The sequence below is a fragment of the Prionailurus viverrinus genome, chromosome A3 (assembly GCF_022837055.1).
Source record: "Prionailurus viverrinus isolate Anna chromosome A3, UM_Priviv_1.0, whole genome shotgun sequence".
Taxonomy (NCBI): domain Eukaryota; kingdom Metazoa; phylum Chordata; class Mammalia; order Carnivora; family Felidae; genus Prionailurus; species Prionailurus viverrinus.
Window position 1 is genome coordinate 120575014 of NC_062563.1, and position 17873 is coordinate 120592886.

The following is a 17873-nucleotide window of genomic DNA, read 5'->3' on the forward strand; positions in this document are numbered from 1 at the left end:
GAAATCAAGAGCCAGACGCTCAACCGACTGAGCCACCTAGGCACCTCTGAACTCTTCACTTTGTATAAAGTGTTAATATTATCCTCTAGTTTGGGGAATTAAGAGTTTTGCCATCTAAGTTCAGGCTGTGCTTTGTCTCTGAGTCTTAACTTCCTGGTAAAATAGACATAACTAAACCTGTTTTCCTTCTTGGATTATTGTGAGGATCAAATGAAATAGAATGGCTATATGATGTTTATAAACCATAAGGCAGTTATAAATATGTGTGAATTAAGGGAGAAATGTAAAAAAATTTTATGTATTATCTTGGCAGCACCATCTGAAGATAATCTTCATAGGAAGTTTTTTTTGTGTGAATTCAGGTTTTATTGTTTTAATAGGTATATCAGTCTTTTGTGTTTTTATTTGACCATATTTTATGTGTATATCTCTATATAAAAACTCTTTTTGTGCCACATCAGTTGGTACAGACACTATGGTAAACAGTATGGATGTTCCTTAAAAAATAGAACTACCAGGGGCACCTGGATGGCTCAGTCGGTTGAGCGTCCGACTTCAGCTCAGGTCATGATCTCGCAGTTTGTGAGTTCGAGCCCCGCGTCAGGTTCTGTGCTGATAGCTCAGAGCCTGGAGCCTGTTTCAGATTCTGTGTCCCCATCTCTCTCTGCCCCTCCCCTGCTCATGCTCTCTCTCTCTCTGTCAAAAATAAATAAACATTAAAAAAAAAAAAATAGAACTACCAGCAGTCCCACTTCTGGGTATATATCCAAAGGAAATGAAATACTGTCTTAGAGAGGTATTTGCACCCCTGTGTTCATTGCAGCATTATTCACAGTAGCTGAGACATGGAAACAACTTAGGTGTCATACAGATGATCTGAAAAAAAAAATTACAGTGTGCAATGGAATACTATCCAGCCATAAAAAGAAGGAAGTCTGCCATATATGACAAGGATGAACCTTGTGAGCTTTATGTTAAGTGAAGCAGTCAGATAGAGAAAGACAAATACTGCATGGTCTCATATGTGGAATCTAAAAAAAGTTGATATCAGAGCACCTGGGTGGCTCAGTCAGTTAAGAATCTGACTCTTGGTTTTGGCTCAGATCATGAGTTTGAGCCCTGTGTCAGTCTCTATGCTGACCGTTTGGAGGCTGCTTGGGATTCTCTGCCTCCTTCTCTCTGTCCCAACCCTGCTTGTTCTCTCTTTCTGTCTGTCTCTCAAAAATGGACAGATAGATGGATAGATAGATTAAAAAAATTGATCTCAGAAACAGAGTAAGTTGTTGGTTTCTAGGCTTTGGGGGTGGGTAGGGGAAATGGAGAGATGTTGGTCAAAGGATACAAACTAGCATTAGAAGAATAAATTCTGGTGATCTAATTAATGTACAGCATGGTGATTGTAGTGAACAATATTGTGTATTTTTTTGCTAAGGATATGGGACTCCTGCGTGGCTTGGTTGGACATCCAACTCTTGATTTTGGCTCAGGTCATGATCTCACGGTTGTGAGATTGAGCCCTGCCATGGGCCCGGCACTGGGTATGGAGCTTCCTTAAGATTCTGTCTCTCTTTTTCCCTCTGCTGCTCCCCGGTGCTTGTCCATGCATGCATTTTCTCTTAAAAAAAAAAAGAAAGAAAGAAAAAGTGTGAAATTTGCTACAAGTAGATCTTTTAATTGTTACCATGTACACAATAACTATGTGATAGTTAACAAAGCTTAATGTAATCATTTAACTATATATAAGAATATCACATGACCATATTGTATACTTTAAACGTACACAAGGTTATTTGTCAATTATGTCTCACTAAAGCTGGGGGAAAATCAGACTAAGGGAATAAAGTGTGTCTGCGTGTGTGTGTGTGTGTGTGTGTGTGTGTGTGTGTGTGTGTGTGTGTGTAGGTGGTGGCGTTGCTTGTGAGTGTCTGAGTGTATTTTAGAGCGGTCAGGATCTCTTTGAAGAAGTGAAGGGAGAGAGTTAAAGGGGAAAGCATTGCAGGAGGTGGGACAGATGCAAATGGCCCTGAGTTAGGAATGAATTTGTTATATTTGAAGAAGGGCAAGAAGGTAATGTAAGAAGAGTAAGGTACAGGCTTTCATGTAGAATTTTTTAAGCTCTATCAAGGAATTCAGATTTCAATTTTAGCTAATTAAAAGAAGTGTTGGGGCGCCTGGGTGGCTCAGTCGGTTGAGTGGCCAACTTCGGCTCAGGTCATGATCTCGCGGTCCGTGAGTTCGAGCCCCGCGTCGGGCTCTGTGCTGACAGCTCAGAGCCTGGAGCCTGTTTCGGATTCTGTGTCTCCCTCTCTCTCTGCCCCTCCCCCACTCATGCTCTGTCTTTCTCTGTCTCAGAAATAAATAAACATTAAAAAAAGATTAAAAAAATAAAAGGTAGTTACGTACAGACTGTGCTGCTTTTTCTTTTATCAAAATACGGGTGCTTGGTGAAGACTTGGGGATGGATGATGTTACTCAGGGAGAGTTGGTGGAATGAGCAGCAAAAGCTGCAGATTGATGCTTATAAATTATTTAAGGGTGGGCATAGAAAAAGACATCTGTGAAGAAGACTAAGAAGAAGGGTTTTAGAAAAGTCTAGAGAGAGCAATGTCTAAGAAAAGAACGGTTATTAACACTGTCAGATGTAGCAGAGAGATCAAGGAAGATGATAAATGGAGGTGTGTCTGTTGGATTTTATGAGTAAGCAAATGAGAAAATGGATGTAGACACAGGACACAGTGTGCTGTAGTGATGCAAGATAGACCTGAGTTTGAATTCTGGCTACCACTTACCCTTGCTGTCTTGTGTTTGGAAATCTACTTATTGAACCTTAGTTATCCCACTTTTTGAATGGGGATACTAATGTTTTCCTTTTATTTATTTATTTTTTTTTTCAACGTTTATTTATTTTTGGGACAGAGAGAGACAGAGCATGAACGGGGGAGGGGCAGAGAGAGAGGGAGACACAGAATCTGAAACAGGCTCCAGGCTCTGAGCCATCAGCCCAGAGCCTGACGCGGGGCTCGAACTCACGGACCGCGAGATCGTGATCTGGCTGAAGTCGGACGCTTAACCGACTGTGCCACCCAGGCGCCCCAAATGTTTTCCTTTTTAAGTTGCTGTGAAATTTAACTGAGAGAATGTATAGCACTTATTTGTATTTTCTTCATAGGTGGTAGTAGGTGATACCACATCGTGATACCTTAATGGCTGATCTAGGGTTTCTGACTTTAATGATTTCTATTATACAAGTCTTGTATCTGTTATTATTGACTTTTGGTAGTATAGTATAGAGAACTGGTTCAATTTTAGTTTTCATTGGCATCTTTTAATTGCCAAGAGTTCTTTATTTTTTTTAAATTTTATTAAAAAAATTTTTAAACATTTATTCATTTTTGAGAGACAGAGTGTCAGCAGGGGAGGAGTGGAGAGAGAGGGAGACATAGAATCTGAAGTAGGCTCCAGGCTCTGAGCTGTCAGCACAGAACCTGATGCAGGGCTCAAACCCACGAACTGTGAGATCATGACCTGAGTTGAAGTCAGATACTTAACCTACTGAGCCACCCACGTGCCCCTAGTTCTTTATTTCTTTAACAGTGAGAATGGAAAATGATTTAGGTATAAGAGTTCTGCTTAAACTTTGGATCTAAAAAAAGAGGAAACCAGAATTGACTTAAAGGGAGTCATTTTATTTATTTATTTAAAAAATTTTAATTTATTTTTTAAAATAAATCATTTTAAACCTAGTGAGCTAGTGGCAGACACTTAGTTTTCCTTCATCTGGGAATGTTTAGATTTCCCCTTCATTCTTTTTTTTTTTTTTTTCCATTTTCAGCATTTATATTCATTTTTTTTTTTTTTAATTTTTTTTTCAACATTTATTTATTTTTGGGACAGAGAGAGACAGAGCATGAACGGGGGAGGGGCAGAGAGAGAGGGAGACACAGAATCGGAAACAGGCTCCAGGCTCTGAGCCATCAGCCCAGAGCCCGACGCGGGGCTCGAACTCACGGACCGCGAGATCGTGACCTGGCTGAAGTCGGACGCCTAACCGACTGCGCCACCCAGGCGCCCCTTCATTTTTGAGAGACTGAGTGTGAGTGGGGAAGGGTCAGAGAGAGAGAGAAGGAGGCATGGAATCCTAAGTCGACTCCAGGATCTGAGCTGTTAGCAATATGGGACTTGAACCCAATATAGGACTTGAACTCACAGACTATGAGATCATGACCTGAGGTGAAGTCGGATGTTTAACTGACTGAGCCACCCAGGTACCCCCTTTGTTCCCATTTTTTTAAAAAAGTCATGTCTATACTAATATGGGGCTTGAACTCATGACCCCGAGATCAAAAGTCAGATGCTCTACTGACTGAGCCAACCAGGTGCCCCCTTTCCCTTTTATTCTTAAGGGGCGTTTTTGCTGGATAGGAATTTTGAATTGAGAGCCCTTTTCTTACAGTACTTTACAGTGTTTTTTTCACTATTTCTACTTTCCATGGTTTCTGATGAGAAATGTACAGTCACTGGAATTGTTCTCTTAAATAAATGGTTGTTTTACCTGGGTTGCTTTCAAATTTATTTTGTTGTTTTAGCGTTCGGTATGGGTTTCTTTGAATTTATGTTGTTTGAGATTCATTGACCTTGCTGAAATTGTAAGTGTATATCTTTAACCAAATTTGGGGAGTTTTCTGCTGCTGTTTCTTCAGATACGGTTTTTGCACTCTTTCTCATCTCTTTTTGGGATTCTGATAACATGAATGTTACACTTTGTGATTCTTTCCCATTAGCCCTGTTCATTTATTTTTTCTACCATTTTTCTGTCTATTCATCAGATTGGATAATTTCTATTGCTTTAGCTTCAAGTTCACTGACTCTTTTCTTCATTATCTCCATTCTGCAGTTGAGTGCCTCCAGGGAATTTTGGGTTTTATTTTGGTTATTGTATTTTTTAGTCCTAAAATGTTATTTTGTTTCACACAGTCACACACACACACACACACACACACACACACACACTCACACACACTAATCTTATTTCTCTGCTGACACTCTGTTTCTTTCAAGAATAGTCTTGTCTGTTTCTTTCAAGAATATTCTTGTTGACTTTTTTTTTTTTTTTTAAGATTTTATTTTTGAGTAGTCTCTACATCCTGTGGATGGAGCTCCAGCTCACAACCCTGAGATCAAGAGTTGCATGCTCCACCGACTAAGCCAGCTAGGTGGCCCGATTCCTGACTTTTTTTTTTTTTTTTTTTTTTTAATGTTTATTTGTTTTCGAGAAAGAAAGTGTGTGAGCAGGGTAGGGGCAGAGAGAGAGGGAGACACAGAATCCAAAGCAGGCTCCAGACTCCAGGCTCCGAACTGTCAGCACAGGGCTGATGTGGGGCTCGAACCCAAGAACTGCAAGATCATGACCTGAGCCAAAGTTGGATGCTTAACCAACTGAGCCACCCAGGCACCCCCCTCTTCCTGACTTGAAGCATGGTTATAATAATTGCTTTAAAGTCTTTGATAATTCCAATGTCTTTGTCATCTTGGATTTATTCTGTGTAGGTTGTCTTTTCCCTTGTGAGTTCTTGAGAGTTTCCTAGTTGTTCAGTTGTCAAGTGATGTTGGATTGTATATAGACATTTTAATGTTATGTTATCATATTGTATGTCTTATTTAAATCCAATGGAGAATAATTTTGCAGGTATTTAAAGCAGGTATTTATTTGACTTTGTTTTAAAGCAGGTATTTATTTGACTTTGTTAGGTTCAGATCACAAGTTTCCACCCACCTTTTGTGCACTAAAATTCCAATATTTAGTTTTCAAAGCCTTTGCAGAGTTGTTCTGATCTGTTCTGCATGTGTACCACTTACTGGCTAATTTGGGAACCTGATAGTATGATTAGGGTCAGACACACACATGCATAGCTCTGGAGTGACCCCAGGAGTGTTTATGGAACTTTGTGGTATTATTTTCTTGGCTCCTTTGTCTTTGCAATAACTTTCTCCCTGATAACTTTCTGGCTCCTACAGACCCTTCTTCCTTGTCCTATGGCTGGACAACTGAGGCTTTCATTTCTCTGTTTTGCTGTATATTCCACAACTGCATCTGCCTTTGATGGCAAACAATAGGATGACAGAGAAAGAATATAAGCCATGTGGATTCCCTTCACACCTAGGGGATTAGAAGGGTTCTGTTTTGTTGGAATTTTCAGTCCCTGTTCAACCATTGCTGGTATCACCACTGCCAAGGATGCTGTCTTGGCTTGTCTGGGGGCATAGGTCAAGAGAAAGGGGGGAAACCTCAGAAAACCGCCTCTCCCTAGGGGACCCCTTTACTGGTCCTCAGATCAAAAAAGAGAAGAATTCTCTTGAGAGCCATTTCTGCCTGCTGTTAGTGGACAGTTCTGAATTTGTACTGCCTTTGAGTTTAGACTGAGTGGTCCCAGAGCAAGTAAAATCAGGAAACTCACTTAGGGGTTAGTAAAACTTCTAGTTGTGGTTTTGTACTCCACCCCGATTGCTACCTCAGATAGCTGCTCCATGCATTCCGTCCAGGTTTTTAGTCATATTCAGCAGGAGATAAACTATGCTTACTCCTTTTTTACCAGAACCAGGAAATTTTGTTACAACTGTATTGTTCATTTGTTTTGGTTAAGAATTTATTGAGCATTCATGCCATACTCAGCTTTGCTGGGAATGTAAAGATGATAATCTCAAACTACCTATAGTAGATCCACAGTTAGGCATGTGACATGGAGGTGGAGGCAGAAAGTACATAATTTTATACTAAACACTACTAATAAATAATTTAGTTATTAATCTTAATCTTTTTTGATCCATTTCTGTTTCAGGACTTGACATATTGTTTGTGACTAAGAGAGAAGAACCTGTTTATATTCCATTAATTTTCCATTTTTCTTATTGTCCCAAAATTAAAGGAATGAAAAGTCCCTGGATATGTATGTGCTGGATGAAATTAATACATAGTTATAAGAATAAGAACTATAATTATACACATAATTATAATAAGAACTTAAAATAAGAAATAATTTATTATTATATACTTGTTTCTCAGGTCTTAGAAAAATACCCCAATACACCCATGAGTCATAAAGAAATTCTTCAAGTTATCCAGAGAGAAGGACTAAAAGAAATCAGGTGAGTTACTTAAATATTATTAGTAATAATTATAATACTTGATTAGAGTATTTTGTAGTATATAGCAGTGTACTTTAGCCCTGAAGATTGATGATTTAGTAATAACTGCTTTGCTAATTTCTGATTTATTCAGTTGTCAGATCTCTGGAGTTTTCAGTCATAGCACAGTTATAAAACCACAAGTATGTTTAAAAAAAAATTCTTAGAATGTATCTGTTTCCATCCCATGCACTTTAATTCTTAGGAAGGCCTGGAGCCATCTTCAAACCTTCATCTATGAGTTCAGGCTTTTAATTTAATAAGCTTGGTCAGTAGCATGTAACAAGTATTCTCTAGTACAGGGAGAGTGCTAGAAATAGACAATCTAGGAAGAAATAACCTTGGCCAAAAAGAATAAAATGGAAAAGGTACATACAGAGCAGTATGTATTTCAAGTAATAGTTATATGTACAAATAAAACAGCTTGGGGTCAATTAATACAGGACCAAAGATAAAACACACTTTAATTTCTAAGAGCCTTCTATTACAATAGCACGTAATAGTCACTTCATCAACAAGACCTTCTGTCATCAAGAAATGTTAAAATTGGGGCAACTGGGTGGCTCAGTCAGTTAAGTGTCCGACGTCGGCTCAAGTCATGATCTTGCTGTTCACAAGCTCGAGCCCCACGTAGGGCTCTGTGCTGACAGCTCAGAGCCTGGAGCCTGCTTCTGATTCTGTGTCTCCCCTTCTCTGCCCCTCCCCCACTTGTCCTCTCTCTCTCTCTCTCTCTCTCTCTCTCTCAAAAATAAGTTAAAACATTAAAAAAATAAAAAAGAAATGTTAAAGTTATGTTCAACATACTTTGTATTGTTAACATTGAAATCTGGGAGTCTACATGAGAGATACTTTCATTAAGATGGGAAAGGTTGGAGTGCTTTAAAACTGCTACTAGTTTTCTCAAGTGGGGGTGGTATTGTGTAAACACCCTTAGGGAAAGTGTTCAGAATTTATGGGGCTGTGTTTGATTGTCAAAGTGACTAGAAAGTACAGGAGCACGGTGGCATTTAACAGGTAACAAGATGCTAAATGTCTCACATTGTGCTGGATGGTCCTTCACACTGGAGAATTGTTCAGCTCAGATGCCAGAGTAATAATGAGCTATGGTAAAATATTTGTAAACAGACAGTAATACATTTTTTGATAAATAGCTGTTGTGTGTTCTAGATTGTAATTCTCATCTTCTTGAATATAAAATTCAGTTTTTTGCCCTTGTTTGCTAACAGAACTCAAAAATTTTTGTTTGATTTGTGGCCAAACGTCAATAGGCTGGGAATAAAATAGGTTTGTGTTATGACTTTGAAGGAATGAAGTAAAATTAGTGTATTTCACTTTATGTAACATAAGTCTCTCAGAAATTGTGTGAACATTTAAACATTTTTGTAAATTAAAAAATTAGTCACTTAATTTATCAGTGATATAATTCTAAATTTTTATTTGAATTAGATAAGACTTATTAGATTAAAGCATAATGTCCATGTAATAACATCAATTTGTACAAAGCTACAGGAGCAAAAGGTAGTGATTTTTGTGGTTCTGAGGAACAAATTCTGCTAAGGTGTTCTAATATTTTTTTTTATAACACTATGGGGTTTTTATAGAATATGAATGGGCAAGAGATTTCATTTTTTTCCCCCTTAAAATTAGACTTTTGATGCACACCGGGGACATAGACCAGGATATCTGGTGTGGAGAGAGTAAACTACCCTCAGTCTCTTAGGTCTCAGTGACAGGTGTAGGGTCATCTGGCTCCAATATACTAAAGCTCTGTGACTTTACACTTATCGTTATCATTTTTAGGAGCCAGGCAAGAATAGTAAATAAATAAAAGAAGGGGAAAAAAAGAGATTTAGAAAAAAATAGCAAAATGGTAGAGTCAGCAAAAATAGCTTCTGGCTTCACTTCCTGATAACAATTTATAAGTAGCTGTTCTTGGTTAAACTACATTGTTGTGATGCAATTGTGTAACGACAAAGCAGTTCTTTCTAAGTCACCATTGACTTCCATTTTGTTAACTCCATGGGACTTCTAGTTACTCTTACTACTTAGCATTATTTAACACAGTTGACTACGCCTTCCTTTTTGAAACTCTGTTACCTGAAGTGATTACAAACATTTCTCCTCTCCTCCTCCTTCCTTCTCAGTTTTTTTTTTTCCTTTGCTCATTACCTTCTAACTTAAGTGCAATTTTGTCCAATCCCATAGTTTTAAATATTCTATGTTATCAATTCTCAAATATGTAGGGAAGCTCTTTCTTACTTCAGCCTTTGTATATGCTGACTTTTTTTTTTAATTTTTTTTTAATGTTTATTTTTGGGACAGAGAGAGACAGCATGAACGGGGGAGGGGCAGAGAGAGAGGGAGACACAGAATCCGAAGCAGGCTCCAGGCTCTGAGCCATCAGCCCAGAACCCGACACGGGGCTGGAACTCACGGGCCACGAGATCGTGACCTGAGCTGAAGTCGGATGCTTAACCGACTGAACCACCCAGGCGCCCCATATGCTGACTTTTTAACAAGGAATGTGCTTTTACCTCAGTTACCTCTTATTTTTTACGTGTCAGTTTGAATATGTCTTTCAGAGCACTTTGGCTGACTTTACGAGTTAGAGCATATTTCCTTTTTTAGTGTATTATAGTGTTCTGTTTATTTCTTCCTACCACCTAAAGTTTGAAGGCACATATTTTTGTGATCTTAGAAAAGTCATCAAGCTTCTCTATTGCTTACATTAAGGTAGCTCCGTGAGGAGTGAAATTTGTTCTTTGTCCCCCTTCTCTTTTGTGTTTGGCATATGTCAGACATTGAAAACCTACTTGTTATATATGTGAAGTATTAGTAGTTGGGAGATCACATTCAGATGCAGTTACAGCTGATTCTCTTGCTGCAGTGATGTGTTAAATGATAGTCTTATAATCATTAAAGTTTTTAGATTACTGAATGAAATAGATAATATCTTTATTAAAGATGTGCTGCTTTTTACAGTTTAATTTTCATTCCTCAATCCATAGTACGTGGCTTTCAGTTCTTTTTTCCCTTTGTAGTTTTCCCCATCTTCCCCATTTTGAAGAAGCTCACTTAAGTTTGATTATTCCACGTTCTATTGTTTTATTTTAAAATACATTAAAGTGGACACAGCCTAAATGTCCATTAAAAGATGAGTGGATAAATAAAACGTAGTATATAATTTCAATGGAATATTATCAGCCTTAAGAAAGAATGAAATTCTGATACATACTACATGGATAAACCTTAAAAACATGCTAAGTGAAATAAGACACAGAAGGACAAATAGTGATGTGACGACAGGAAAAAAAAGGACAGATATTGTACAGTTCCATTTGTATGAGATACTTAGAACAGGCAGACTGATACAGAGACAGAAAGTAGAATAGAGGTTACCGGGGACTGAGAGTAGGGAAGAATAAAGAGTTATTGTTTAATTAGTATAAAGTTTCTTTCTGGGATGATGAAAAAGTTATGGAAATGGACAGCGGTAATGGTTGCCCAGCATTGTGAATGTACTCCATGCCACTGGAATCTACACTTAAAAATCGTTCAGATGGGGGCACCTGGGTGGTTCACTTGGTATAGTGTCCGACTTTTGATTTTGGCTCAGTTGTGATCTCACGGTTTGTGAGATTGAACCCCGCATCGGGCTCCACTCTGGCATTGTGGAGCCTGCTTAGGATTCTCTCTCTCCCTCTTTCTCTGCCCCCCTCCCCCCCAAAATAAATAAATAAACTTTAAAAAAAGATTCAAATGGTAACTTGTATGTTACATATATTTTGTCACAAAAATAGTATTAAAAGGTAAGTGATTGGCTCCTGGCTGAGAAGGACAGAGGTACTGGTTCCTTTAAGAACTTAAGAGTTTTTAAGAGGTTTTCTGCAGTCTTTGAGCTGTACAGTTTTATAAGTCTCAGGGTTGGTCAACAGACAGAAGCTACATGGCAATTTGAACAGGGAAATTACTAAGTTAACTAGTTATTAATTTGTTAACCAGAAATTAACTATTAAAAGGGAGCAGCCAGTACCTGCAGGGCTGAGGCAGTGTGACCTAAGGAGACCCCTCCATGTCCCTAGGCTGTTATTCAGATCTTAATGGACAAGGTAGGGCTCTGGTCCCGTGGATGACAAAGTTCACTAGTGCTGTAGCCTGGGCTACCACTTAGGAAACTCCCTACTGAGTATTAGAAGAACTTGTTGGAAAGCCTCCTGCTGGGCACCTGTCCCACATTCACTGGGAGCCAGCTGAGGCTCCAGCAGAATTTTCTGGGAAGCCACCCACAGGCATTCTGCTGAACCTTGCTGAAGGTGGAGGGCCGTCAAGTGTCCTTCATGTTGCTGGGTGCTGTGTGTCGTAAGAGCAGGCAGGCAACAGTACAGTAAAACCAGAAAGAAAAGCGCCCTTTCATGCTGTAGTGTTCCTCCAGTGCACTATTGACAAACTTAACGTTGAGCCAACTGGCAGAGGAGAAGTGTTTATAGGGTCCAGCTCCACTACTACAGAGAGGACAAAGGAAGCTGGATTTGGAGCTAAAAGTCAATAAATTGATAACTAGCACAACAGACTTCAGTAGTTTTTCAGTAGAATAACTGAAATCATTGTCTGGCCCCATATACCATTTTGTTTTACTTGATTTGTTTCCATCTTCACTCCAGCTAAACTGTATAGACAGCACATAGTATTTTTTAAAGAAATATTCTATCTGATAATCATTGACATGATTAGATTTACTCTACCATTTCACTATTTTCTGTTTTTCCTTATATTTTATTTTACTGTCCCCTCTCTGCTGCCTTCTTTTGCCAGTGTTATCTGGCTGGCTCAAGTCTCTCAAAAGGCCTAGTGAATATTTCTTAATCCAAGGGCAAAGACCAGACCTCTCTTTGGGTAAAGGTAAATTCTTTACTACATACTCCCATACAAATCAAATTAGACTTCCCAAATGTGCCAGCTTTCTTAATTTTTAATGTTTAAGGTAGTTGCTTTTTAAAAACTGACATATAATGAACATACCATAAAAGCATTTTAAAGCATATGGTTCAGTGGTTTATTATTTAATGTATTTGTACAGAACATTTCCATTATCCCCAAAAGAAACCCTTCAGTATTAGTTGTCATTCCTTTTCCTTGCCCCACCCTCAGTGCCCCAGCCTTAGGCAACCTCTAATATGCTTTCTCTGACCATGGATTTGCCAATTTTGGATATTTCATAAAATGGAATCACACAATATGTGGTCTTTTTTGACTGGCTCCTTTCATATAGTATAAAGATTTGAAGGTTCATTCATATTGTATTATTTATCAGTACTTTACTCCTTTATTGCTGAATAATATTCCATTGCATGCATATGCCACATTTTATTTATCCATTCATCAGTTGATGGGCATTGGGGTTATTTTCACTTTTGGCTATTATGAATAATACTACTGTGAACATCCATGTACAAATTTTTGTGTGGGAAGTTGCTTTCTGTATTTTTACAAGTTTTAGTTGCAACCAGCCAGAAAGAGAGAGAGGCTACTGTGGGTCTGCTCTCACCAAGTCTCACTCAATTTTAAATCATGAAATTGGATTGAGCTTTAAATTTGTGGAGTTCATGGAAACATGAATTAATCCACAAATTTCAGTTCAAAATCATTGTGTTTTTCTTTGGCTTAGAATAGAATTCCAGATTTTGGTGTAGCCTTTGTTTTTCAGTCATTTTAAAACTATAGGAAGGGGGTTTATCACAGATAGTCTAGTATAGGCTACTTAACACAAATATTTTATGACTAGTGTTTGAAACCTCCATGTTGAGTAGTTCTGTAATCGGAGCCAGTTTTTTGTACCAAATGAGTAAGTGGATGTGAATAGAACACAGTAAACCAGTATGAATTTAGCCAGTGGTTAAATGTTTAAGCATCACTCTGTCCAAACGTGTAGTCAGTTCTCAAAAGGAAATAATACATCTGCCTCAAACATTTGCATCTGATAATTACAAGATGATATGTAGTCTGAATTATGATTTAGATAAATACATATATTTAGATGAATGTAATTTATGAAGAATGGCCTGCAGCAGTAGGAGTTGAAAGGGTTAAGGAGACTAATAAAGGGGCTGCTTTACTAGAGCAGGCAAACTATAGTGGTGTTTTGTTTGGATTTGGTAAGTAGTGCTGGGGAGAATAGATGGATTTAAGATACATATTTCAGGACTTGCTGATGGATTGGATGTGGAAGGTAAAAGGAAAGAGGAAATAAAAAATGATTTCTAGGCTTCCTGATTATATAGCTGCTATTTACTATAGAAAAGAACTGAGGAATGAACTGGACAAGTGAGGAGTTGTTAAAGGATTCACTGAGCATGTATTTGTGGATTCAAAAAAAAGTTGTGAACCTTACAAGGGGTGAGGAGGTATTCAGGTGCAGGGCGTCGTTACAGTATAAATTTCAAGGTCTCAGCTAAAAGGTAACAGTGATCTGGAGCTATAGAGTAGGTGTCTATTTTCAGAGATTAATACCTAATACCTGTTTGGCACATCACTGAGTAAAGAGTTCTGGTGTGTTATAGAATCCAAAAATGCATCCTTTCCTTTCATGATAATGTACTTTCACTTATGTTACAAGTCTCGGTTAATAAGATACTGAAGACGGTTGCCTAAATATAAATTTTTACTTTTAGAAAATTGCAAATGGAAAGAAAAGCATACATTCTCCAGCTAAATTATAAATTGTCCTCTCACCCTGGACTGTTTTGAAGTCAATCTTAGGCATTTTATTACTTCAGCAATGCAGTATATATCCAACAGAGACGAACTCAAGAGACTGTGCAAATTGAATATTTTGGCTTATCAGAAAAGCAAACAACTAAACATAGACATTAAGTATGCAATACTGTTGGTGAAACATACGCAGAATACTCCATAAGTCAAATGTTTGTGTGTGTTTTGTACAATTCCCATTAATCCTTTACTGTTAATCACTCTTCACTACTTCTTTCCTTAGTCTTGTACAACAGGTTTCTCCCCTTCATCAGCTGTGGCAGCCATTAATGTTTAAGTATAGGACTTCAAGCCTTCCTTCTAAATTAGCCATTGCTTTTAGTGCCTGCGCCCCCTCCCCCGCCCCAGGTTTTCTTAACCTGCTTTGTTCATCCTTTAGCTGTATTACCTTGACTCTTCTTATATCTGCTATTAGAGAAAGAGAGCTTTTAGCAAAGAAGAGAAAAATAACTATTTTCTGAAACCCTTTTCTCTTACTACTATTTCTTTCCATTCGTAAGTAGAAGAGGAAAGAGAAATTAGGAAGATTCTTGGTATTATGAATTTATCATCCACAGATTATTTTCTGAATTAGACCATTTATGAGTGGTCCCAAGGGTTCATGATATACAATAATTAATAATTTTGGTGAGTCATGAATTTGAATCTTGTACACCATAAAATTGATGTGGGAGAATAAGTTATGTAGCTAGTAAAAGAGTGTAGCCAACTACCTAGCTTTTAAATTATAATTTAAAAAATTGGATTTTTTTGCAAATGAAATTTCTCTAGCTGTTTACAGCATGATGGCCCTGATTAACAGTACCCCCAGAAAGGTAATCCCTGTTGTATTCCTCACTCTTGCCTCCCTTCCCCAACCCCTTTTCCAAATCAGTCACATTATTTCAGTCACAGAATGTTATAGCTGGAATAGTTAATTGGGATATTACCGTTACATGTCAATTTATTATTGAAGAATTTAGGCCCATGGAGATTGGTCAGGGTCAGACAACTGGTTCTGTGAAGCTAGAAACCCAGGCTTACTGTTTCTGGTTTTGTTCTTATTAATATATCATACTGTCTGTATATCCGTAGTTCTTCCTACTCTCTTGATTAGTATATTTGCTTGATTTTTCAAATCAGTCTTGTATTATGTGCTGGTACATAACAACATTAGGATAGTTGCTATCTAACTGTAAATTTCTTTCTGGAAGAATTTGGAACAAAAACCTCAGCCATTATAACAACTTGACTTCTGAAAGGGCCACTACATTTTTAAAGAATTTACAGTAATGGGACATTTAAATCTTTATATTGTTGTTTTGTAGAACTCCAATTTGTTCCCTAACAAGGAGTTGATTTTTTGTTTTTTTAATGTCTCAGTCTTGTATCCCAAGCAAGCTCCTTTAGAGTTGGAATTATAAAGAACCTGGGAACCATCTAACAAAGATCATGCTCAATAAACAATTGCTAGATTGAAATTTTACCTCTTTGGAGGAGTCCCAATTGCATCTAATTAGTATTAATACATTTACTTATGAACAAGATAATCTCTATCACATGGTATTAAAATAATGTTTTAGCTTACCTCATACCAAAAACTAATCTGAGCACCTAATTTTTTCCCCATCTCTTCTTTTGTAAAATAGGGTAATAAAGTCAACATTCTCTACTAGTTTTCAGCAGAAATCATTATCTCTGCAGAATAGATCATTGGACTGTTTGCCAAGCTGAATTGCCTTAAATCATTATCTCTGCAGAATAGATCATTGGACTGTTTGCCAAGCTGAATTGCCTTAAGGTGATATACTGGAAAGTTTAAGAATGAAGAATATTATTGATTAAATTGATACCATATTTATCTGAAGTTAGCTGATACCTTTGAATTCAGCCTGTGTTTTCTTTATCTGCCTGTTGCAGTCTGCTTTCAAGCACACAAACCTTGTAGGGATGTCAGAAAGGCTTAATAATGAAGAAACAAAAATCCCCAAATGCTTGCATATTAACAGAAAAGAGTATTCTTACCCATTGTTACTCAGCTTCACAGTAGTGGATTCATTATGGAAACTAATAAACCTTAGGGTCCATAGCTGATGGCTTTATGATGGCTCCTTGAAATTGAAATGCATGGGAAGAATATTAAAGAATACTCATTGTATCCACATTTGACTCAAAACTGCTTTAATAGTTTTAGTTTGTCACATAATTAAGGTATGCAGTTGTTATCTGAAATGGTTTAGACTATTTATCTGAGTTTAACTGTGCATGTCTAGATAACGTGATATTTTGGGCTAACTTGTAAATTCTAAAGAAGAAATGAATGTTCTATATAGCAAAGTGGGGGGAGGGTGCTAATTTGAAGAATTGTGGATATTGCTGGGAGGGGAAGGGAGAGTTTACTTTTTGGTTTTATTGTTAAAATTAAAAGCTTTTTTTTTTCTTTCTTTCATTTTCTTGGGGTGCATTCCAACTCCAGAAGGTAAGAAGTATTACTTTATTCTAAGGAAGTATATATAATGATAAAGTACACTTTTACAAGTTTAATTGAACTCATCTTTGGATGTGTGATTTTTACTTATAAAACTAAACAATTAGTCCAGAAACTAAATAAGAGTAGAAGTACTATGTAAATATTTATTATATGTGACTTTTTTTTGTCCTTTTAGTCTGTAATCATTATTTGGTCATAATTTTAGAAACCAGTCTACATTTGGCTTTATTAAAATTATCATTTGACATATTAGCATTGGAATACCTAGTGTTCATGCTGACTAATAATAAAAATATTTCATATTGGAATTGTGTGAGCTAACATTTGCTTTATGACCATAATATTGAAAATATATGTTTATGCTCTAACTGGTATAGAGGGAATATTGGTAAGTCTTCTAAGAGAATGATACTTATTTAAAACCAGGCTAGAACAGGTTAAAATTCATAGTTTGGATCCTTTATTGAGTTGGCTTTTTTTCTGTGTTGACATAGCATTAAACACACCTCTTCTAAAACAGTTTTTATGTTATAATTACTTATAATTATCTGTCTTAGCTATGAGACTTTAGAATAGGAACCACATCATTGTATTTTCATGTTACTTGGACTTCGTATGGCTTTTAGTTACAGCTAAATCTTTTTAACTGCAGCCAAATTTGCATTCTATTAAGTTCGTTTATAAGAATCTTCATTTTTTTAGTATCAGTTTATGGAGAAAACCTTAATTCGGTTCGTGCGAACAGTTAAAATTATTTAAAAAATTTAAAACTAGGTAAGGTGTTTTTGTTTTTTGTGGGGTGTGTGTGTGTGTGTGTGTGTGTGTGTGTGTGTGTGTTTTGAGGGGGCCTTATATTGATTAGGTTCTTTAGGTGCAAATAACAGGAACCAAATGTGAAGAACTGAAGCAAAATGGGATATATTTGAAGAATGTGGGGTGGTAGCTCATAACCTCAAAGGAAAGAAACAAACCCTGAAGTTGAGAGAACTAAGTTAACTTCAGAGATCAGGTAGCTAGAACTAATGGATGGGCTCATTAGGACTCTGTAGCTGGGATGAATTAGTCTGTGTCTCTTCCGTTCAGGGTTAACATACAAGGAAGAGTGAACCTGGCTGGTTCAGTGTCCAGGTATGGTGAGATCTTGATGGCCAGTCCTACAAGAGTGTTTCCAGTAGGGTAGGTCATAGTTCCCCAAAGCAAAGTGTACATTCTTTCCAGAAGAAGAGAGAATGTATTTAGCCAGGCAGAGCCAACAGATGTCTACACATTGCTCACTGTAGAAAATTAGAGTAACAACAGGAAAATATAAGGTACAAGCAGTTGTAAGAAATCATCCTTTATACAGATTCTCCCAATGGTAACAGTGTGCAGCACCGTAGTACAGTATCAGCAACCAGAATATTGCTTTTGATACAGTCTACTTGATTTACTTGTACTCTTGTGTGTGTGAGTG

General features: G+C 37.3%; 1 protein-coding gene across 2 annotated transcripts in view; it reads left to right on the plus strand.

The window, feature by feature from the left end:
* ASXL2 (ASXL transcriptional regulator 2) overlaps window positions 1-17873 on the plus strand; it is a 134590-nt gene that overhangs the window by 40874 nt on the left and 75843 nt on the right. Inside the window, exons 2-3 of one of the 2 annotated variants that reach the window (XM_047853822.1) lie at window positions 7061-7143; window positions 16406-16408. In XM_047853822.1, the coding sequence (XP_047709778.1) occupies window positions 7061-7143; window positions 16406-16408 (86 nt within the window). The remainder of the gene's footprint in view (window positions 1-7060; window positions 7144-16405; window positions 16409-17873) is intronic. The other variant, XM_047853823.1, reaches the window with a different exon arrangement.